The sequence below is a fragment of the Phyllostomus discolor genome, chromosome X, assembly GCF_004126475.2.
Source record: "Phyllostomus discolor isolate MPI-MPIP mPhyDis1 chromosome X, mPhyDis1.pri.v3, whole genome shotgun sequence".
Taxonomy (NCBI): Eukaryota; Metazoa; Chordata; class Mammalia; order Chiroptera; family Phyllostomidae; genus Phyllostomus; species Phyllostomus discolor.
The window spans coordinates 104,733,450-104,757,651 of NC_050198.1; the positions used below are offsets into that span (position 1 = coordinate 104,733,450).

Here is a 24,202-nt window from a genome sequence, read left to right on the forward strand (position 1 = left end):
TTGGCCCTCAGTTGGTGGATGCGACCCACCCACATTAGGGAAGACTGTTTGACTCAGTTTATCGACTGGCAAGTTCAACTCATCCAAAAACAGTCTCTCAGGAACACCCAAAGTAATGTTTGACAAATATCACGTTGAGATATGAATTATCCATTACACCCTGCAAAACAAGAAGGTGTATAAGGGAAAGGTATAATTCAATTTATAGCAAGCAGCATGCAAAACATGCACCCACACTAAGAAAAAGGATTCGTTTCCTTCTCTGTTTCCAAGTTTTTTAAATGCATTGCAAGTGGAAACTTTGGAAATCTGTTCAGCCTCTCCATGTCATGTATGAAGAAATTGTGATTCACAGAAATGACTTGTCCACGATCAGATAGCTCCTTAACCCTAAAGCCAGAATTCAAACCAAAACCTTACAGTTTCGGTATTCTTTCTAACGGTGTGCACGACATGGTGTAGCTTCCCTTCGCTACATCCTGGTGTGTTTGTGGAGGTGCGGTTCTTAGGTAATCCATACTTTCTCATATTTCTAAAACTGTTGAAGATTTCAAGCACATGTTTAGATGAAGACATTCACATTTTCAGGTGTTTTGTAAAGGTAATGCCAACCCTGCTTGAGGGGACGGGTGGCAAGATGCTGCGCCTTAATGAAACACCTTCAAAATTTCCACAAGTGCCCTAAAATAGATCATAATGAATTCGTTGTTACAAATCCTCCCAGGACAAAGTGGCACAGTTTTACAAGTGAGCTACTGGAAAAAGAATCTGGCAGGGGGTGGGGGGAGCGCAGGGAGTCTGGAAGGAAGTGAGTTTGAACACTGCTTCTGCTCGCACGCCTGGGAGTTGAAGGCTCAGCTACTGTACCCCGGGAAGGAAGAAACGGGGTTAGATATTTGCAAGTCCAGGAGGCAAGGCCGCGAGCCCATCTAGCAGCTGGAGTGTGTTGTGGTAGCTGCTTTCCTGTGCAAGCTGATTTACTTGTTTAAGGTCTGACCTCATCATCCTGTCGGTATGGGTTCCCACCTACACTGCTCGCTGCAGCTTTGCAGCTAGAAAGCTGGAAGTATTTATTCACTGTGCAGCGCGGGCAGCAGGCGGCGGGGGAGGGGGCAAACGAGAAAGGCTGCTCTAACGCCCCCTGTGCTTTTGTTAGTTCAACAGAAGAGGCCGAGCAACAAGAGATAACAAAGGCTCCGTTTCCTTTCTGTGAGAGAAGGCTTTTGTCTTGCTTCCCGCGACGATGTCAATGTCTGGCAAGAAAGAGTTTGATGTGAAACAGATCCTACGGCTGCGCTGGAGGTGGTTTAGTCATCCTTCTCCGGGCTCCCCCAACACTGGCAACTGCCTGCAGGAAGGATATGAGCATAGAGGGACCCCGGTTCAGGGCAGGTTGAAGAACCACTCTCGGGACAGAAACGGGCTGAAGAGAAGCAGCAGTCCCGTCCACCAGAGCCCTCTTCAGAATTGGCATCCGCAGAACCTGCTAGAACATCTTCGAGCCAATGAAGATACTCCCAAAGCAGCTCCAGAGGAGAATTTTTTCCAGAGGGCTTGTGAGAAACCCTCGCAAGATTTGGACCTGATGGCTGATGACAGTCCAGAAGATTCCCCAGCAAGGTAGGAGGTTAGCTTATCCTGAAAAACTCGCATTTAGTGCTTCGGCAAAAGTGTTCTTCTAATCTCTGAGCCAAACAGGGGCTCTACAAAACCCCCTCCTCTAAGTCTATAAACAAAACAGTGATACTACGTTTCCGTAATTAATATGTTTTTAGGGTTGTAGGTCTTACTTCTCCTATTTCCTTGTGATTCCATGAAGAATCCTGTTTCAGTTCTAATAGACATTTGTTAGAAATGTAAATTTTTTGGCAAATATCCTCTGTAGCCTGGCTATTCCAATAGTTCTGCTTCTTTACCCAAGTGTGATGAGTCACATGGAACTCTTTATACTTTGTGAGTTAAGCCAACTCGGACAAACGTAAATGCTCTGCTTGGGCAGCACATCCTTATCGATTCCATAGCACACGGCTGTTGCATTGACGATTGATAAATGCTGTCTTCCTGTGAGAACATGCAACAGTCTCCTCTGACATGTCACAGTTGCATTAGTTTCAGAGTTACTTTGCAATCATAAAAATATTGCACATAAAGCAGGTAATAAAATGCTGTTCACAGCAGCAAGATCTGAAAGCAGGAAATAGAATATTTGGCTATTCCAGGACATTAAATGGAACAAGAAATAAGTTGAAAAAGTACAATTTCAGTATAGTTTACAAACTATTTGACTTTATTGTGTGGGTGGCAGGAAATTCTGTTCCCTCCTCTAATATAGTCCAATATAACCTAACCTAGGATACCTCTGTTTTTCAAGTGTTTTATTATAAGATTTTGTTTCCCCAACATGTCCTAGACCCAAGCAGTGATTTTGGCATCATAATGAAATGGCAAAAAAAAAAAGAGCTTTGGTATGTTTGAAATTGTATAACAGTTTGGCATGAAACTATGTATATTTGGAAATCTGGGTATTTGAGCATTGTGTCTCTGTATAAATTTAGAGGAAAAGGGCTGGCACATCGGCTTCTAGATATAAGTTTTCCCAATATATCTGCCTGACAGTACCTTTCTTCCAGAAATCCAGAACGTAGTACCGGCAGAAAAAAAACATTACAACATCATAGCAAAAGAGAAACGAGCCGTGCAAAAGGATGCCTTAATGGGAACTCAGTCTTCTTGTTGAAATGTAAACATGCAAAAGAGTTTGGGAAGTGACTGAGTGTGCATGCATGAATTTTCCTAAATAGTCTTGCGATTACCAGAAAAAGACTATGTAACTGTTGGACTTGCTGGCTGCTGTTTAGTCCAACTCATTGGACTTTCAAAGCAATATATAATCCACACTTTCAGATTTAACAGGCTTTCCAATGAGCTCTTTTCACCATGAACCCCAGTTTTGAAAACTGCCGAATTTGGAGGTGGAGGTTAAACACATTGGACTCTCTTGTAGAGAAATGAGAATTATGCACTCTGACCTCCTAACAAAAGTCTTTGAAGGTCTCCGATTTGATTTTGCAGCACGAGAATATATTTATAACAAATTAACTCCTACCATGAAATGCTGGCTAAAATGTCAAATTTAAAGTGTTGCCAAATAATACTTTAAAAAATATTTCTTTTTTTTAATTTGATTTCTGATACTTTTCCTGTTCTAAAGAAATGTTCTGTTAATTATCCTAGGGCTAAAGTGGAAAGTTAACATTTTTTTTTTTAAGAAAAAGGAAGTGGTTTTATAGATGTGCCAAGGATATTTTAAGCAGAAGGGAAGGGGTGAGTTAAGGATCATATTAATTGAAATCGGATGACATTCATTTATCATTGGCCATTTGGAATGCTATCTTGGTTAAGGAGAGTTCGAGAAGCAACCTCCGAATGCCCAGCTTCTCTAACACCTCTCTTCTTCAACAAGACAGGGGAGCAGGGGGAAAGGATCCTTCCATCCCCTCAATAGAAATCTTGTCATTAAAACCAAGCAGACAGAAATGGCGGTCAAGGCAAAGGGGTGATCTTTAAGCCACCCTGCTTTCTAGAAATAGTGCACAGAATGAAGATAGAAGGGACCAAATGACTAACTTTCGATATGACTGGATAGCCTGCAGTTGTTCCTAAAATAGACAGTAAAGACAAGTTATTAAAGTTATATTAATATATCAGTTTGGGGATTTACAAACCCAAATACATTCTTCAGTAACTTAACATATAAGTACATGCACTTCATTTAAGAACATGTCTGTATTATGACCCCATATTGTGGGTATGTTTTTATCCGTGTGCCTGTCATCAGGGACCCGGGCTCAATTATCATTTTCTTTGTGTCTTTTCCATCTACTCACTCTGCATCTGTACTTCCCCATAACTCCCCTTGCTCAGTGTCCTTTCGTTTCTTTATTTCAGCCCTAGCATTCCAAAAACCAGAACAAAGATGTTAACAATGCATTATGGTCATGTTTCTTATGTGACAGAACATTTAAGTATGGTGTTTTATATGTAAAGTACTGTTCAATTGCTCATAAAGAAATGATTACATAAGTACTCGGAGGTGCTTGCCAAATTGTTAAACTGCGTGTGTTAAGGCAATTGTTAATGTGCTTGAGAACATTATATAGAATCTTGATAAGCTGTGGTATGGGCTGAGGCAACGTGCTCCAGTACAAAGCTGCTGGTTCTCTGGGCTGTTTAGTTTTAAGAGATGGATAGGGTTAGGGATCAAACCTTTTTCCTACTTGTTGGGGCTTCAAGTTTCTTCATAACCTACCAATTGTACAACATGCGAGTTTGCATATCTTTGCCAGTGTCGCGCTGTCAGATAACACTTCAGATTCCCTCCTCGCTTAAGTTTTTCCCTGTTTACAAGTGAGGCTTGCCCAGAAAAAAAATAGGGTAGCTGTCATTATATATTTTGATATGGCAACGAAGGAGGAAATGGGTGAATAAAATTTAGGATTCATTAATAATTCATTCCACAAATACTGAACACCAAGTGTGTTTCCAGCAGACTTCTAGATGCTGGGGATAAAAGAGAGTCAAATCAGAATATGCTTTCATGGACGAGAAGGAGGCCTGAAAAATAAAGCAGCCCCAGCCAGATAGCTCAATTAGTTAGAGCATGGTCCCAATAGGCCAAGGTTGTGGGTTCGATCCCTGGTCAGGGCACATACAAGAAGCAGCCAATGAATGCATAACTAAGTGGGGCAATAAGTTGGTCTCTCTCTCTCTCTCTCTCAAATGAATAAAAATTTAAGTAAATGGCCCTGGCTGGTGTGGCTCAGTGGATTGAGCCCTGGCCTGCAAACTGAAAGGTCGAGGGTTCGATTCCCAGTCGGGGCACATGCCTGGGTTGCAGGCCAACGTTTCTCTCCCTCTTTCTCCCTCCCTTCCCTTCTCTCTAAAAATAAATAAATAAAATCTTTAAAAACAAATTTAAGTAAATGAATAAACCCAACTTTAACAGTTAAGTGGTTATAACTAGCAATCTGAAGGAAGAAAAAAACAGAAGGGAGTTAAGACTCCTTCAGATAGCGAAGGTCTTTTGAACAAGATAACATTTGAGCAGAGATCCGAGTGAAGCGAAGGAAAAAGCCCTGAGCATGTGTGATTCAAGAACTGGAAAACAAGTGAGGAGTCATTACCGCCATCCATCTTTTTCTTTTCAAATCAGTGTTGCACACTCCCACAGAATCCGTTGATTGATGTCCAAAACCTCCTTAACCGGTGAACTCAGAAATGTCCCTTGACCTGTGCATTACAGCGATTTTAAGGTCACGCGTCTGCTCTGTGGCCACAGAAATGACCTTGCAGCCATCAGGAACCACGGTGCCACTGTGTCCTAGGGGGATCTGGCTCCAACCATTGGTCTCAGGTACAGAGGCCCGAGCGCTTGGGTGTATTTGCTTTCTTAGCAAAACTGTCTAGATAGGACCATGGGTATGGTGGCTCGTCCTCCTCCACACAAATCCATCTGTGATGTGGAATGTTCTCCAGAAATGTTTATGCAGAAGGGAAATCCTAGGTCTTAAAACAGTGAAACTTACTGTAAACAGTCTTCCTCACAGACTAGGAAGTAAGCTGTGTGGGTATTTACAGGGAGAGTTTTCCAGAAAGAGTTCTCAGCTGGGAGCGTGTTTACATTTTCAGTGCAAAGAGGCCAGTGCAGCGCGAGTCGAGTCCTCAATGAGGGGCAAGGGGTAGGAGACGGTTTTAGAGAGGCAACAACAGTAAAACAATAGTCACAGAACATTAAAAACGATAAATTCCTTTTGTAGACACTTACTATGTGCTTCCTAAGCACCTTAACTATATTTTGGGGGTTTTGCAAGGAAAATACTTGAATGTGAATATTGTGCCCTCACCTGCAAATGCAATTGCTCTGGTTATTACACCATAACATATCTGTTGTTATTCCTTATCTTTTTAGGGTACAGAAATACTGTACTTTTCTAAAGTTCATTGCTAAACCAATCTGACTCAGTTTTACACAGCATTCTTAAGTAGAAACTGTTAGTTCAAAGGAAAGAAAAAGGAAGAATCTACAATTTCATTGTTGTCTGTAGCAGTTTAACATTAAATCCCTTCGCCTGGTTGAAGATATACCATACAAAAATACACAATTCAACTGCTTCACTAACTTTAGAGCATTTCAACACATCATTTAAATATCATGCAATAATTTCTAACTTTTTAACTTTTTTCCTATTTCACATGTTTTCCCTGAACATATTGGTGTGACATTCATGAATGAAATTACATAGGTTTCAGGTGTACAGTTTATAACACATCATCTGTATCTTGAATTGTGTGTTCACAACGCAAAACATTACCCTCCTTAAAAGGGTACCATCTTCTACCTCCCCCCGCCCCACTTTCCCTCTGGCACTCACCCTCCAGTTGTCTGTGTCTGAATCTTTCCTTTCATTTTTTGCTTAATGCCTGCACCTCCCTCCCCCATAATCTCCCACCACCACTTGCCGTCTGACAGCTGCCAGTCTGTTCTCTGTATCTCTGGGTCTGTTTCTCTTTTGTTCGTCAGCTTATTTTGCTAAGCAGATTCCACATATGAGTGAAATCATGTCACTCATACTTGTCTTTCTTTGTTTGACTGGCTTCTTTCATTACCATAATGCTCTCTAGTCCCATCCATGCTGTCACCAAGGGTAAGAGTTCCTCTTTTTTACTGCTACTTAGTATTCCATTGTGTGACTATATCACTTCTTTTTTATCCGCTCTTCTACTGATGGGCACGCAGGTTGCTTCTTGCATTTGGCTGTTGGACATAGCGCTGCTGTGGACATAGGGGTGCGTATATTCTTCTGATTGGTGTTTCAGGATTCTTAGGCTATATTCCCACAAGTGGAATCGCTGGGTCAAAAGACAGTTCCATCTTTAGGGGTTTTTTTTGTTTTTGTTTGTTTGTTTGTTTGTTTGTTTTGAGGAAACTCCATATGGTTTTCCACAGTGGCTGCAGAAGCATAAACACATGGAACATGCTGACAGCCGTCATAGGAGAGGGGTTGGGGGGGATGAAAGAGATCAGCCAAAGAACATATATGCATATATGTAAAGCTCATGGACACAGACAATGAGGTAAAGGGGTAAAGGCAGGGGGCGGGGCTGGTTGGATGGGGACAAAGGGGGGAAATGGAGGACATCTGCAATAGTGTCAACAAGTTAAAAATTAATGACATCTGAGTATTTACCTGTTTACTCATACAGTGGAACCTCGCTTCTCAAATGTAATTCATTCCGGAAGGCTGTTTCCAGAGCTGAATTGTGTAACATGGGAGACTTTGAGAACCGAGGTTTGACTGTATTTTCAAAATAATATGTTTGATCAAAAAAACCCCAGAACACTGATCATATTCTGGCACACTGCCCACAGACCTACCTTTCCCCTTCATTTCCTTTATATAACTTTATAAAGTACTTTATCCTTTCTGGGGTTTTGTTTGTTTGTTTGTTTTCTGCTTTGCTACTTCAGAGTTGCTCTTCTCAACATATGTGTTCTTTGCTCTCTAAAATATAATTCTAAATATAATTCTAAAAGTATAAGCCTTACACTAAAAATAGAGAAATAGCTTATTGTCATTTTTTAAAAGATTTTATTTATTTATTTTTAGAGAGGGAAAGGAGGGAGATAGAGAGAGAGAGAGAGAAACATCAATGTGTGGTTGCTGGGGGTTATGGCCTGCAACCCAGGCATGTACCCTGACTGGGAATCGAACCTGCGACACTTTGGTTCACAGCCCGCGCTCAATCCACTGAGCTACGCCAGCCAGGGCTTGAGAAATAGCTTATTGTCATTTTTAAGCGAGACAGAAAAGATGAGAAGTTAAACATTTCTTTATAAATGACAAATCTGATTATGATATTTAATTTAATATTTAAGTAATCACCTTTAAGGAACAATTGACTGCTTTTATTGTCTTGCTGAATGAAGTAAGGTTGAGAGTAAACGGCATACATGTTGCGCCTGATCAAGACGATTTTTATGTCTTACACAAAGCATTATGCATACACTTGAGCTTGCCACAGTTGATCAGAGCAATCTTATATGCTATAATTATTTTCATATCTACTGTCTATCTGAAGAAAAAAAGGAAATTTCTGCTCTAAGTTTTTTTCCTCCTTACTTTGATTAAATTGCATCTTAGGATTTTAGTTCGAAAGTACTTTTATTAAACAACTGCACAACTGTAGAAACTGAAGCCTACAATGTGGAATGATTACAGCTTATTAGTGGCAATGCCGGGGCTGTAAAACAAACTTTCTAACTGCCAGACTTGTAACCACACCGATCTCCCAGTGGCACATTCAACTCCTTCCTTCTGATAAATTCTGAGTGTCCGATCATCACTACAGCCGATGTTAAAAAGTGCTTAGATGAGGCTGCCTACAAATGAAATATCTGAAAGAATTGTGCCATTGTCAGACAGAGAACCGTCATGTCTGGGATATAAATGAGGACGTTTTACAAACTCTTGTATCCCAGAAATAGTTAAATCATCTCGTTCCTTTCACTGTTTTCAGAAAATGCATAAAGCATCCGGTGAATTCAGGAGTACATGTTATTCCGTGTGCACTGTCTAATTCACCCACACACTCACACGGTCCAAAACAACCCAAGAGCGGTGTCTGGACAAGGAGTTAGCTGCTTGTCTGGCCTTGAGCAGTATGCACAACCAACAACTGAGTTCCTATCTATGCTGTTATTCTTGAGTAGATCCATTTTACAACTTTATTCAAGAAGGAAGGAGGTTGCTCAAAGGCCATTTACAATTTCTCTGAGAGCTATCCAACAAATACATGAAAACAATTCAGGCCCTATTTTCTTACTCTCTTCCAAAGAATATAGAACTGATGATGCATATATCTATGTAAAACCTCTAAGGTAACTTTTAAAGTGATCTTGCAATTTTCTCTTCTTCAGGCCGAATTTCCAAAAGTGCCATAATTTGGTTAGTTTTCTGTTGACAGCAAGGGCCTATCACAGGTTTTTTTTTTATTTTGTGTTGAAAGTGGCTGACAAACATAAGTTAATATAAAATCTGGCTTTTGCTCAAAGTCCTTTGCCATTAAAGGAGAGGAAAACACTGGCAAAATCATAAAAATTTATGAAACACCTGGTGTTGCTTGCAGTCAAGTTCAAATAATAGGTGTTTCCCCTTTAAAATAAATAAAGAAAATTGTTTTCTTTTATCCTTTCGACATAGCAGAGGTTTTCACAGCTGCATGATAATTCTAGTCATTATTTAGCTAAAACATCAATCTGTCAAAAGTAGAGATGACCCCCGTGGGTAATATCCTTGGCAAAACTAATGCATATAGCATGAGGTGGCCTTTGCATTTGGAATGAATAAAATATAATAACAGTCTTCCTAGCCCTGGCTGGCGTAGCTCAGTGGACTGAGCGTGGGCTGGGAACCAAAGTGTCCCAGGTTCGATTCCCAGCAAGGGTACATTCCTGGGTTGCAGGCCATAACCCCCAGCAACCGCACAACCGCACATTGATGTTTCTCTCTCTCCCTCTCTCTCTCTCTCTCTCCCTCCCTCCCTTCCCTCCCTAAAAATAAATAAATAAAATCTTTAAAAATATATATATAATAACAGTCTTCCTAAGGACAGACCAAACAAAACTCATTCTGTTCGTTAGCCATCACATACTTTTAAAAATATTCATCTTCAGTTCTTTAATATTGCAGGTCAAAATATTTCATTCTCTCTATTTTTAATTACAGTTATTGGGGTGACATTGGTTAATAGGCTCACATAGGTTTCAAGAGGACATTTCTATGGTACGTGGTCTGTACATAGTATTGTGTGCCCACCACCCAAAGTCAAATCATCATCTGTCACCATCAATTTGGCCCCTTTACCCTTTACCATCCCTACCCCTTCCCTCTGGTCATCACCACACTGTTGTTTGTGTGTATGAGTTTTAAAACATAATACACAGGGGTTTGTTAACGTTAGAATTTAAGTATGTATGTCTATTTTTAAACATTACACTAAATCGAAATATTAATTTATTAGTAAAGCAAAAAAGTAGAATGTCTCTTGCTTGCTGAATAATGACTGCTTAATTCTGAGAGTGTATCTAAGAAGCGCTTGTAAGCTAGTGGACCACTACGTATTGTTAATGATGAATAGTGCTGAGAGTGGAATACATTGTGACATGAGAACACACTCAATTTGTTTAATTCCAGCCTGTTATTTAGTGCATTTCATCTGTAAAATATATTTATGTTGAAAGCTGTCTTCATCACTCATCTTTGTGGTCACTATATTAGAGTGTTATCTTGCAGGAAGCATGCTTTTGACGACTGTGTGTGATTGAAAAAATAAAACAATATAATCAAGGGAATGTATGGCTAAAATGGTAAACTACAGATATCTAGATATTTTCCTAACCTTTTTATTTTAGTGGATATATGGGAACCGATAGATCATTCACTTGAAGTAACTTGTCTTTTTTTTTTAAGATTTTATTTATTTTTAGAGAGGTAAAGGTGGGAGAAAGGGACAGAGAAACATCAATGTGCGGTTGCTGGGGGTCATGGCTTGCAACCTAGGCATGTACCCTGACTGGGAATCGAACCTGCGACACTTTGGTTCGCAGCCCGCGCTCAATCCACTGAGCTATGCCAGCCAGGGCCGTAAGTTGTCTTTTTAAAACACATGCCTTTTGACTACATCAAAGACACATAAGACACAAGATGATTTTTGCTAAGGAAATTAATTAGGATTCTAAAAAATGTTTTATTCTCATAATTTTCTGGCTTTTCAACTTTTTGTTTCCTTTTTTGCTCAATCCCTCCACCAGCTTTTCAACTTTAGGAAAATTAAAAATATGACTGTATGACTTTCAACTTGAAGGTTCCATAATGCTATATACTCTACATCCACACAAACACTTCCTAGATAAGAAAAGGACAAGCCTTCAAAAACCACGCCCTCTTAAGTAAATATAATTTTCTTAGTGATGAAAACTTAAATAAAACTGAACTAACTTGAATATCATGCATGTCCTTCAGATTTCACTTAATATTTTAAAAAATTGTGGGGGGAAGGAGATAATGGGGGGGAAGAAGGGGATGGGTCAAGTCAAGGACATGTATATAGGACCCATGGACACGGAGAATGGGAGGGAGGGGGTGGGTAGGGCCAGGAGAGTAATGGGGGTGGAATGAGGACAACTGTAGTTGAACAACAATTTAAATTTTTTTCAATTATTCAATTTTTAATTACTTTTATAAATAACTATAATATAATTCTTTAAAAAAAATTATTTCTTTTTAGAGAGGGAAGGGAAGGAGATAGAGAAACATCAATGTGCAGTTGCTGGGGGTCATGGCCTGCAACCCAGGAATGTACCCTGACTGGGAATCGAACCTGCGACACTTTGGTTCCCAGCCTGCGCTCAATCCACTGAGCTACGCCAGCCAGGGCTCAAACTTCTTAAAATTTTTCAGATGTATTTTGTGTCCCAACACATGGTCTGGTCAGTCCTTGAGAATGTTCCGTGTGCACTTGACAGTGACATGTATTCTGCAAACATCTATTAAGTCCATCTGCTCTAATGTATAATTCGAGGCCAATGTTTTCTTTTTAGGCTCTGTGTCTGGATCATCTATCCATTGATTCAAGCTAGCTGTCAAAGTCTCTGACTATGATTATTTTATTTTCTATGTATGCCTTTAGGCTTATTTATAATTGCTTTGCATATATTGGTGCTCTTGAATTGAATGCAAATATATTAGTAAGTGATATGCCTTCATCATGGATTATCTGCTTTATAATCATAAAATGTCCGTCTTTGTCTCTTGTTACAATTTTGTCTTGCAGTCTGTCTTGTTTGATATAAGTATGGCTGCACACACTTTACCTGGATAGCATGTGCATGGAGAAGCATCTTCCTCCCCTTCACGTTGAGTCTACGTTTGTCTTTGGAGCTGAGATGAATCTGCTGAAGGCAGCATATAGTACACCTTGTTTTTGACCCATTCAGCTACACTGAGCCTTTTGCTGCGGGAATGAACTCCACTTACATACAGAATTGTAATTGGTGTTTAAATACTTTACTAGTGCCATTTTCTCTTTTGTTTTCTGGATGCTCGGTATCTCCAATGTTTCTTTTCATTTGTTTTTTCTCCTGGGATACCCACTCTCCTTATGTTGCTCTTTCTATTTAAGTCAGACAGTTCTCAACATGTTCTTTTCTTTTTTTAAAAAGATCTGGCCCTGGCTGGTGTGGCTCAGTGGATTGAGCTTAGGCCTGTGAACCACAGGATTGCTGGTTCGATTCCCAGTCAGGACACATGCCTGGGTTGCAGGCCAAGTCCCCAGTAGGGGGCATGCCAGAGGCCACCATACATTGATGTTTCTCTCCCTTTCTTTCTCCCTTCCTCTCCCTCTCTCTAAAAATAAATAAATAAAATCTTTTTTTAAATCTCATTTTTCCTATTCTTCTACCTGAATTGTTTCTAGGTTTCTATCACAAAGTTCACCGATTCTCTCCCATATTATCGGCTCTATATTCAGTGCTTTCTAATGTATTCTTCATCTCATTGATTGAACTGCTCAGTTCTAAAATTTGTTTTTTTATAATTTCCACATCTTAGGCAAGGTACTCCTCCTGTTCATGAGCTTTCCTCTTGAGCTCATTGAAATGCCTTTCAAAGTTCTCTTGTATCATATTGAGTTTCTTCCTAATCGTTACATTGAATTCCTTATTACTCGGGCCACAACCTTCCTTGGCTTTGAGTTTGGTTGCAAGAGACTTGTTATTTGCTAACGTGTTTCCACATCACTTTGGCTGTTCATGGTGCTACACGGGTGGCACAATTGGAAGTGATGGACACCATTTTTATTTTGGTACCATTTTGATGTGAACATTTCAGCAAGTTGATAAATAGAGGTCTTTTGTTTTCTGGGATACAGTGCTATAGTACAAACTTTTGTTTGCTCTTATGTGCACTTACTTCTGTCTCCAGGGTCATGGCAGGGAAGGATCACTTTGGTTGTTCAAGTCGCCACCTGGTTGACTGGGGTGGTGAGTGCCCCAGTTCGTGTCTGACTCACCTGAGCTGGGGCACAGCCACTGTGGTGAGGGAGTGTGACAGTTTGGGGAGAAAGCTGTTTGCAAGCTTGCATCACTGCTCCCTGTTTGTCTATGGCTGTCCCGGGAGACCGTAGACATGTATCTGTTGTTGCCACCAGGCTTCACAGCAATTGAAGGAGGAAGCCAGACCCTCCAGTTACCACGGTGTGGGGCCACACTCCAACTCCTCCACAGCTAACGGATTTTCTGGGGCTGTGGGCTCAGCCACACGAACATGGGGAACCATGTCTGTGGGTACCACCCCTGTTCTTCACCCCACGCTGCATCCCCTTCGCGTTTCAGGATGTCCGCCTTCATCTGTGTTGATGCTCAGATCTCTCAGGCATCCTAGAGTGTGGAGCAGAGGATGTCCAGGTAGTTTTGACAAACAGGGAAGTACACTGGGGGAATGCGAAGGAGCTATCTCACTCCACCATGGTGCGCAGTAGGTCTTTTTCTCTAGTTTTTACACTGAGGAAAGTGTGTGCCTTGATCTCATATGGTTGCGTGGAAGATTAATTGCAAGCAATAAATATTTGGGCAGTGTCTTGGGTACATGTTCAATACATGTTAACATTCATGAACGATTTTCATCATAACTCATTCATCATTCAGGATAAGCATACTCGAGTTTCATAGAGGTAGATGATAAAACCACCTCCTAATTAGCCATTGCTTAATCATTGAGTGCATTATTTTATAATAGGTATGTCATTGGTATTTTACCAATTCATTCATTTGATTTCTCATCTGAGGAGACTTCCACGTATCTTCATAATCTAGGTAATTACAAACATCCTTCCTTCATTCGCTAAAGTGGATATCTGACATGGTAATGTAACGTAGGTAACATTTTCTAGTAATTCAAGCAGGGAATTTAATGTGCGATATTTTGACGACCCATTTTAATACATCATTGTGTTATTTGGATTGTAAAATCAAACTAAGAAAATATAGTAGCGAGCCCTGGCTGGCGTAGCTCAGTGGATTTGAGCGCGGGCTGGGAACCAAAGTGTCCCAGGTTCGATTCCCAGCCAGGGTACATGCCTGGGTTGCAGGCCAGAACCCCCAGCAACCACACATTGATGTTTCTCTCTCTCTCTCTCTCATCTCCCTCCCTTCCCTCTCTAAAAATAAAATAAATAATAATAATAAAATAATGCTTTCAAATTTAAAAAAAAGAAAAACAAAAAGAAAATATAGTAGCTAAGATGATAAAAACTTTGAGGTCCTTGTTGGATGTTCTACAAGCACATTGTGGGACATAAACGCAATGAATGTTTTAGAACAGGGGTAGGTTTATCTTTTCTTTCAAAGAAGAGAGAGTAAATATTTTGAGCTTTTCAAGCAATCCAGTCCCTGCAGCAACTCTTCAACTCTGACTTCAGTGCAAAGACAGCCATAGATAATATGGAAATGAATTAGTGTTACAGTATCCCAATAAGACCATGTTTATGGACATTGATGTTTGGAATTTCAGATAATGTTACTTTTGCATTTTGATTGTGTTGGGCATTTAAAAATGCAAAATCCACTTTGAGGTCACGAGCCATACAGACAGATGGCTAGCTGGGTTTGGCCCATGGACTGTAGCTTCTCAAACCTTGTCTCAGAAGGACTTTGTGAGGCACAAAGGGAATATTTTCTCCAACAGACAACTATACAAATTCTTGTCATGTTGACAGCCTCAGCTGAGATACTTTGAGCTTTTGACCTTCCCACTAGCTGCGGCTTGCTCATTTTTCAAAGGTGCTTTGATTTGACAATGTATTTAGAATCAATTTTGCACATCAAAATGATCTCACTATTGTTAAAGAAGGTAAAATCATTCAGACCGCATGTTTTTTACACTGACTACATTAGTAAATGAAAATCAAGAAAATGTATTACCGTAGATTTTCATGTCTGGAAAACAAAAATCACATGAAAGTTAAAATCCCCTCAAAACTACTACTTCCGTCAGACATTCAATAAACATTTAGAATGCATAATATATCCAAAATAACTTCACAGAGAGAGTGCTACATAAGACAACTGCTTCCCCATTGCTTACATTCTAGTAGAGGACATAAAATATGTGTATGAGTAACTATAATGCAAGATGGAATGTGATAAGTGGTATAATAGTAGTATATCAAATAAGCCGTAAATAATCTTAGTATTTTGTGAATTAGAAAAAAGTTTTTACAGAAACTGTACCCTTCATAAAAAAAAAAACTGCACCCTAAGCCCCAGAATGTCTACTGCTGATATATTTATTTGTGTGTGTATAACATGTTTTTTCCTTTGGACTACAATTATGTGCCTCTTAGTTTTATGAAAAGCTAGCTGTTCTCACCTGGCTGGCATAGCTCAGTGGATTGAGCGTGGGCTGCGAACCAAAGTGTCGCAGGTTCGATTCCCAGTCAGGGTACATGCCTGGGTTGCAGGCCATAACCCCCAGCAACTGCACATTGATGTTACTCTCTCTCTCTCTCTCTCTATCTCCCTCCCTTCCCTCTCTGAAAATAAATAAATAAATAAAATCTTAAAAAAAAAGCTAGCTGTTCTCTATGCCAGGGCAATATTTATGTTAAAGTGAAGTTCAGATACCTAAAAGGAGTATTGCTGGCCAACATTTGCTCTTAGAGCCTAGTGACAATATTATTTTATTCTTGTTTCTAGACTTTTCATAGGAGCCTCTCAAGTACGAAAGTATAATTTGAAGAATGCTAGAAAAACACCTCATGGCCCAGATATTCCATCCTATTCATCTAACTAATTTCCACATTTGTTTCTTAAAATGACTTCTTTGTCCTCTTTAAACTCTAAAGAGCCCTAGCTTCTAGGCTTTTGGTTTCAATAAGGATGATGTTTATTTGCAGGCCTGATTCTATTGTTATATGTTGTTATGTTAATTCTACCATAATGCAAATAAGGTTATGATGTATCAAAATAGATTCTTAAAATTATCATATTCCATCTACTGCTGAAATCACTAGAATATCTTATCAATTTTATTTCGTTGTAATTTATAGACTACTAAATTACACAGAAATGACTACACATAATTTTGTAGGACTTTTCTAACAGGAGTTTACTTATGGTCACATCATCAAAGCAAGGCCACTTGGGTTTCTGATCAAAACCCATGTAAATCTGTTCCGGCTGGTGTGGCTCAGTGGATTGAGTGTTGGCCTGCGAACCAAAGGGTCACTGGTTCGACTCCCAGACAGGGCACAGGCCTGTGTCACTGGCCAGGTCCCCAGTAGGGGGCATGTGAGAGGCAACCACACATTGATGTTTCTCTCCCTCTCTTTCTCCCTCCCTTCCCCCTGTATAAAAAATAAATAAATAAAATCTTTTTTTAAAAAGCCATGTAAATCTTATATTCCTGCTAATGTAGTTTTCCTTGTTTAAAGAAAGCCCTTATTTACATTAAAAAGGTATAGGAAAAAGAAAAAAAATCAACAAAATGAAAACAGAACCTATAAAATGGGAAAGAACTATTTGTAAACCATTTACCTAATGAGCGATTAATATAAAAATATATGAAAAGTACAACTCAATAGCAAAAAATAATAACCAGAGTAAAAACGAGCAGAAGACTTAGACATTTTTCTAAAGAAAACATCCAAATGGCTAACACATACATAAAAAAAGATACTCAGCATCACTAATGATCAGGGAAATAAAAATGACATCATGAGGACATATGACCTCACACTTGTTAGAACAGCTATTATAAAAAATACAAGAGTTATCAAGTGCTGGCAAGGGTGTTGAGAAATGGGAACCCTTGTGAAATGCTGGTGGGAATGTAAAATTGGGTTACTGCTGTGGAATTCAGCTTGGAACCTCGTCAAAAATTTGAATATATAACTATCACATCATCTAGCAATCCCTCCTTTGGGTATAGATACTAAGAGAATGAAGTTAGTATCTCGAAGAGGTATCTGCACTCCCGTGTTCATTGCAACATTATTCACATTAGCCGAAGTATGGTAACAACCTCAGTGTCCACTGATAGATGAACACTTAAAGAAAATGTGATATATATGCACACACGTATAATGGAATGTTGTTTGGCCATAAAAAGGAAACCTGCCACGTGCAAACATTAGTGACCCTTGAGGGCACTATGCTAAGTGAAATAAGTCAGACAAAGTGAAATATTATATGGTTTCACTTAAATGTGGAAGCTAAAGGTCAAACTCATAGATTCAGATTGGTTGCTAAATGGTCGCTGTTGTAGCAGGTGGAAATAATGGGGAGATGTCGGTCAAAGGGTACAGATTTCCCCTTATAAATTGAATAAGTTCAGGAGATCTAACATACACCATGGTGACTATAATTAATAACACCGGCTGCGGATGGTGAAGTTCAGTGGATTGAGTGCGGGCCCGTGAACCAAAGGGTTGCAGGTTCGATTCCCAGTCAGGGCACATGCCTGGGTTGTGGGCCAGGTCCCCACTAGGGGGCGTGTGAGATGCAGCCACACACTGATGTTTCTCTTCCTCTCTTTCTCCCTCCCTTCCCCTCTGTCTAAAAATAAATAAATAAAATCTTTAAAAAAATAACACTTTATCATATACTTGAAAGTAGCTAAGAGAGATCTTAATTGTTCTCATAACAAAAGATATAATTATATGAGATGATAGAAATCACTTTCCAACATATACATGTATCAAACAATCATGTCGTATACCTTAAACTTATACAATGTTATATGTCAGTTATATCTAAACATAGCTGGGAAAAATGCACCATAGAAGAAAATATAAAAATATAAGGTAGAAGTAGGAAGGAAGTTGTAAAATGAAGCAAGGCATGATACTATTTTCTGAAATTAGCTGGAGTTCTGGAGTTTACTGTTTACAGAAAAAGAAATTTACAGACAGAGGTAGAAAAATGGTTTCCAAGGTCTTGAGCATGAGAGAGAAAGGGAAAGATTGGTAAAAGGTACACATTTTCAGTTAAAAGATGAACGTGTTCTAAGGGTGGAATTTAACATGGTGCATATAGTTGAAAACATTGTTTATGTAAATGAAATTTAGTCAGGGAGTAGAATTTATTATCACCCACATTAATTCATTCATATTGGAGTGATGGATATGCTAATTAACTAGATGGGGGAATCTTTTCACAATTTATATATATATATATATCAAATCATCACATTGGACACTTTTCATATCTGGCGATTTTATTTTCGCAATTATTCTTCAGTAAAGGTGAACAAAGAATGCTAAATATATTTAATGTTTTAGCAAAAAGTATACATCTTACTATGTGAGCATGCACCTACCTGTAGGTGGCGCTCTAGTGCAGCATAAGCTTATTTGGTCCCTAGAGTGTAACTTGATAACAGTATTTCAAAATGTGAAGTGTCCCAATGAAGGAGATGGCATTGAAAAAGCTTTCCATTTCTCTCAAGGACTCAATCAATACTCTACTTAAAGGCCAGCTCTCGTTGTTTTCTCGAGAATTGGATTCATTATGTTGTTATTTTGATAAAAATACACTCGCAAATGAAGTTTTTGTTTTAAATTGGAGTGTCAAACTAATCGGTGTCTACATATTGGGGAGAAAGAGAGGATGCACATAGAAAATGTTTACCTCTCAAGAGGTCCTGAATGTGATCACCATGACGGTCTATCCTAACTTTCATGATTTCTGAACAGCTGCGGGTTCCATTGCCTGCCACCAAGAAGCATGACTCCCAGTGCAAGAGTTTGGTGAAAAAGGAAAGGGGTTTATCCATTTAAAGGTTATACAGATTTAGAATAATGGCAGATTTCTGCCCTTAAGTCCCGCTCCCTTTAAAAATCACCCAAAAACACATAGTCCGGCCTCCCTCTGCCAAACCAGGCCAGTTTCAGAATACACCACGCAGAGGTACCCTCTTTCAGAAAAGCAAAAGTCCGTGGCTCAGCATTCCACCGTCAAGGTTTAGCCCCAAGCATCTCTCAGAAGCCCAGGTGGCTGCGCAGGTCCCCTGCAGGTCCCTTGGTTTTCGGACCCCCCCTCTCACCGATTCCAGACCCGGTGGTTCTCTTTCTCCCCTACTTTCAGACCTCCCACGTGGTGGATCTCCTTTAAGTCCGGAGCACGTGGCTTCACCCTCTTCCCTTTTAATTCATTTTAATTCATTGAAATGCTCATCTTGGAACTTCCCGTGACCTCGTTTGTATCTGACCCATCCTGTGGTGTGTTAGCATCTGCTGTTTTTGCCAGTTTCCCCCCCATCCTCTTTAATCAGGGCAAGAGTTCCCGATCACACAGGGACATCCGGGGTGGGCATCCGCCCCTGCCTCTCTCGTGAGCTCCTCCTCCTAAGTCTGGAGTCCCTGACCGTTCTCAGAGTCACGTACACAGTTCGCCCTGGGTCAAAGGACTCTTCCCCACAGGAAGGCAGGGCTATTGACTTGGTTTTGTTATGCAATGCACCTTAAACTCGACCATCCACTTCCTCTTTTCCCGAATCCAGGATTGTGGGGCTCCGCTTTCTGGTTTCTGGGAACCCTCCACTCTGTAACCCATTACAATTTGATGACAGCTAGCCATGTCACAGAAAGTAGTTTTATGCTCTTTAAAACTACAACTAAGACAAGAATTTTATAATGAAATCATTCCCCATAAATCAGTTTATTTTATTTTGAATAGTATATTAAAAGTAAAGTGAAATGCATTTGTTATTGATATTATTTGTTTGTCTTAAAAAAAACTTACCTAGCACCCCCCCGTGTTTTGTTTTCTTCTCTTTTATTTAAAATACAGATACACAAAACATTTCCTTACAGATTTCACTGACCTCAAATCTCCAAAACTCCACCAAGGAACACCATGCAGTCTGTCCTCTATGACCTCAGGGGTAAAAGTGGGCCTGTGACCACCAACTTCTTCCTAGAGGTTACCTCCCAGTTGTCGCTGTTTCTATGGAAAACAAGATTCCATTTAGTTCCCAATATCACAGAATTACAGAAATCTTACTTAAAAGGTAGACTCTGATGTTGATCATATTACAACCTATATTTTCTTGCAGCTCTATGAATGGGTGTTTCTGTGTTCAGACAATTAATGCTCCTCCTGCAGCCGAAGCATGCCCGGTATGGTTCCACTTCAGATGTAAATACTAACTATGACACTGGACTTCAGTGGAGCATTAAGCAGCCATCACAGGGAAATGTTGAGAATCAGAGTGTATTTCTTTCGGAAGTCAATGTGCCTACATTTCCATTGCTAAGCCATGTTCTCACTCCTACCCCCCTTTCAGATCCCGTACACAGCATCCTGAAGAAATGAATGCTAGCATCTGTGAGGAACACTTCCAGGCTGCCAACCATGCAGAGCAAACTCTTCATAAAATGGAGAACTACCTGAAAGAGAAGCAGCTGTGTGATGTGCTCCTCATTGCCGGGCACCTCCGAATCCCAGCGCATCGGTAAGTGTCCTCATGCAGACAGAACACTGGGAGATGGTAGCGAGTGTGAATGAGAAAGGATCAGTGCAGCGAATGAGAAATTAGAACTAGAAATTAGGTTCCACTTAGGTGAAGTGGAACCTAATCAACAAAACAAACAAGCGAGCAAAATAGAACCAGAGACACCGAAATAAAGAACAAACTGACAATAGCCAGAGGGGAGGGGGAAGAGGGATAAAAGGGGAAAGAGAAAGAGAAAGAGGGTCAGGTCAAAGATCATGTATAAAGGACCCATGGACAAAGCCAAAGGGAAGAAGGATTGAGGGTGGAAGGTGGGGGTGGGCAGGGAGGGAGGGAGTGATGCGGGGAGAATGGAAACAACTGTACTTGAACAATAAAATTTTTTTTAAATTTTACAAAAAGAAATTGGAATATTGAGGAGAATAGATTTTTATCATCCTGTATTAAAAAGCATCACCGTGTATGATTCACTTCCCTGTCGGGTATTTAGAAGATACAAACTTTGGAGAAATTGATGAAGAAAACCAGCACAAATCCTCTTAAAAAAAAAAAAGCAACCTATTATTTGCCTTTCGACTTAACTATACTTGACTACACTGTGAAAGTTTAGTAGCATCCAGCACACGCGAGAACCAATGTCGGAGACTTTCAGGGGTTCAAAGATGTTACTTTATTGGCCAAGTTTCACCTGCTCAGGGGCGAACTCTCAAAGTGTCCAGCGACACAGTGCCCACGAGGAGCTGCAAACGAGAGCCGCGCCGAGCGCTTACAACTACATCCTTATATAGGGGCGGGCAAGCAAGCGTTATACAGAAGCAGACGTGGCAGTTTGCAATTCGCTTACAGAGACCACGTGCGGGAATTTCAAACCAAGCATTCTTGCCTAAGGCGGGAAGGCAGGCTGTTGTTCATTCACCTAGTCATCTCCTGGCTCTAGCTAGCTAGTTTTCTATTTTCTCATTAAAAACTACAAAGCACTGCTTATCTAGCCTACCCAGGGGAGAGCGTCTGCTAGACACGGGATGTTTGCTTAACTGCCCTGTGTCTCCCTTATCATTTCCTTTTAGCTACAATGTGGTTCTTGTCTATTAGAGGAAATTTAGTTCTTAATTTCCTTATTCCCAACAGTTTGATACAAAAGACAGTCTCACCAGTGTTACCAAATTATTGACTGCATTTCAGCTTTTCAATGAAACTGTGGACTGATTTAAGCTTCTGTGAAACGCTTTTATTTCCAGGTTGGTTCTCAGTGCAGTGTCTGACTATTTTGCTGCAATGTTTACTAATGACGTGCTTGAAGCCAAACAAGAAGAAGTCAAGATGGAAGGAGTTGACCCTAATGCACTGAATTCCTTGGTGCAGTATGCTTACACAGGTAACTGCTCGGCACATACTCACTCATTCAATCCTCGAAATAATCCTGCATCATATAACCCCCACTATTATCATTCATTCCTATTCTCCAAGTAAAAAAAAAAACGAGACTAGACCAGTTAAGTAATTTTCCTCAAGTGATAAGGGGCAGAATCAGGATTTCAAATCAATGCTATAAAAGACCAAGAGGCAAAGAGTACGCTATAAAATTTATAACCATGAGAGAATGGAGCTATTTGAACACAGTATGTGTGAACATGTCTTTCTGTTTCTCCTGAACAATGTGGGTAAATTCTCATTCATAAAAATGAAACTGGAAATGGGATATTTTTTTTAAAGATTTTATTTATTTATTTTCAGAGAGGGAAGGGGGGGAGAGAGAGAGAGAGAGAGAGAGAGAGACATCAATGTGCGGTTGCTGGGGGTCATGGCCTGCAACCCAGGCATGTGCCCTGACTGGGAATCAAACCTGCGACACTTTGGTTCACAGCCCGTGCTCAATCCACTGAGCTACGCCAGCCAGGGTGGAAATGGGATATTTTAACTCAACATTAAAGATTTAGTTTGTCTCTTCCTTGGAAATATTTAAGTCGTATTGACTGAAATTCTAAAACAAAGATAACAGGATGAGTTTGGGGGGCAAGTAGTTCGTGTGTGTTTGTGTGTCTGTGTTGATGTACATATTATGTATTCATTCATTCTAACTTATTGAGGAGTAACTGACATAGTTGTATGCATTTAAAGCATATAGTGTGAGGATCATATATACATATACATATGCACATGTATGCATAGAATGTATTTCATTTACATACTGTATATATATATATACACATATACATAGTGGAATGATGATGAAGGTCAAGATAATTAATGTATACATCATCTCGAATAGTTAATTCTTCTGTGTGTGGTGAGAACACCTAAGATCTACTCTTAGCAGCTATGAAGTGCACGGTACTGTTTTACCCACAGTCACCATGCCAGACACCCCAAACAGAACTTCTTAGTACTGAAACTTTGTGCCATTTACCCTGCGTTATTATTGCCACCTCCTGGCCCCTACAGCCATCAATTTACTTGCTGTTCCTTTGAAATCAGGATTTGTTTTTGATGCCACGCAATAGTGATACTATACACTATGCTTTCTGTCTCTGGCTTATTTCGCTCAGCATAATGACCTCCAGGTTCATCCATGTCGTCACAAATGGCAGGATTTCCATCTTTCTCGTGGTTAAATAATATTCCATTATATATATATATATATATATATATATATATATATGTATATATATAGGTATATATATATATATACCTATTTACATATCTTTTCTTCAAGATTCAATTGCATTTCCTATAGATATTTCTCCAGGAGTGGGGGTTCTGGATCATACTGTAGTTCTATTTTTCCAATTTTTAAAAAGAAGCTTCATACTGTTTTCTGTAATAGCTGTACCAGTTTACAATCTCACCAACAGTGCACAAGGGTTCCTTTTATGCGAAGCCTCCTCTACATTGCTTATCCCTTCTCTTTTGAATATTAGCCATTCCAACAGGTGTAAGGTGGTATCTCATTGTAGTTTGGATTTGCATTTCCCTGATGATTAGTGCTGTTCAGCACCTTTTCTTGTACCTGTTGGCCATTTGTGTGTCTTTTTTTGGCAAAATGTCAATTCATGCCCTTTACTCATTTTTTGAATCGGATTGTTTTTGTGTTACTGGGTTGTATAAACCCTTTATATATTTTGCATATTAGCCCCTGGTAATGTATATGGTTTGCAAATACTCTATCTCCTGTCCGTTCCTTTTTCAGATTATTTTTTGTTTTCTTTGCTGTGCAGAAGCTTATTTTAGCTTTTGTTTCTTATGCTTTGGTGTCTTATGCAAGGAATCATTGCCAAGGCCAATGTCAAGGAGCTTTTTGGCTATGTTTTCTTCTAGGAATTTCATTTACTTAGAAATTAATATTCTTCTTAATAACCAGGCCAAATGTCAATGTCGGTAGCAAATGGATCTTTATATCTCAATCTGAGAATAGTTCATGCTTCTCTGGGTCTCATAAGGTATAGGCAGGACTCGCCTTTCAAAATCCAGGACAAGAAAGTCTGCTGATGGACTGGACCCCTTTGCAACATATTTTAGAGAGTAACTAAATATAGAACATCTCACAGTATGTATTACCCTTTTTTTATGCTTTTGCAACATATTGAATCCATACTAAGGTATTCTTCAAGGCCATATAACATAATTTATAAAAC

General features: G+C 39.7%; 1 protein-coding gene across 1 annotated transcript in view; it reads left to right on the top strand.

The window, feature by feature from the left end:
• Positions 1–880: 880 nt before the first annotated feature.
• The window catches only part of KLHL4 (kelch like family member 4), a 49,900-nt gene continuing 26,578 nt past the window's right edge, over positions 881–24,202 (top strand). The window contains exons 1-3 of the mRNA XM_028522847.2: positions 881–1,620; positions 20,403–20,570; positions 21,809–21,945. Of these exons, the coding sequence (XP_028378648.1) occupies positions 1,244–1,620; positions 20,403–20,570; positions 21,809–21,945 (682 nt within the window). The 5' untranslated portion in view covers positions 881–1,243. The remainder of the gene's footprint in view (positions 1,621–20,402; positions 20,571–21,808; positions 21,946–24,202) is intronic.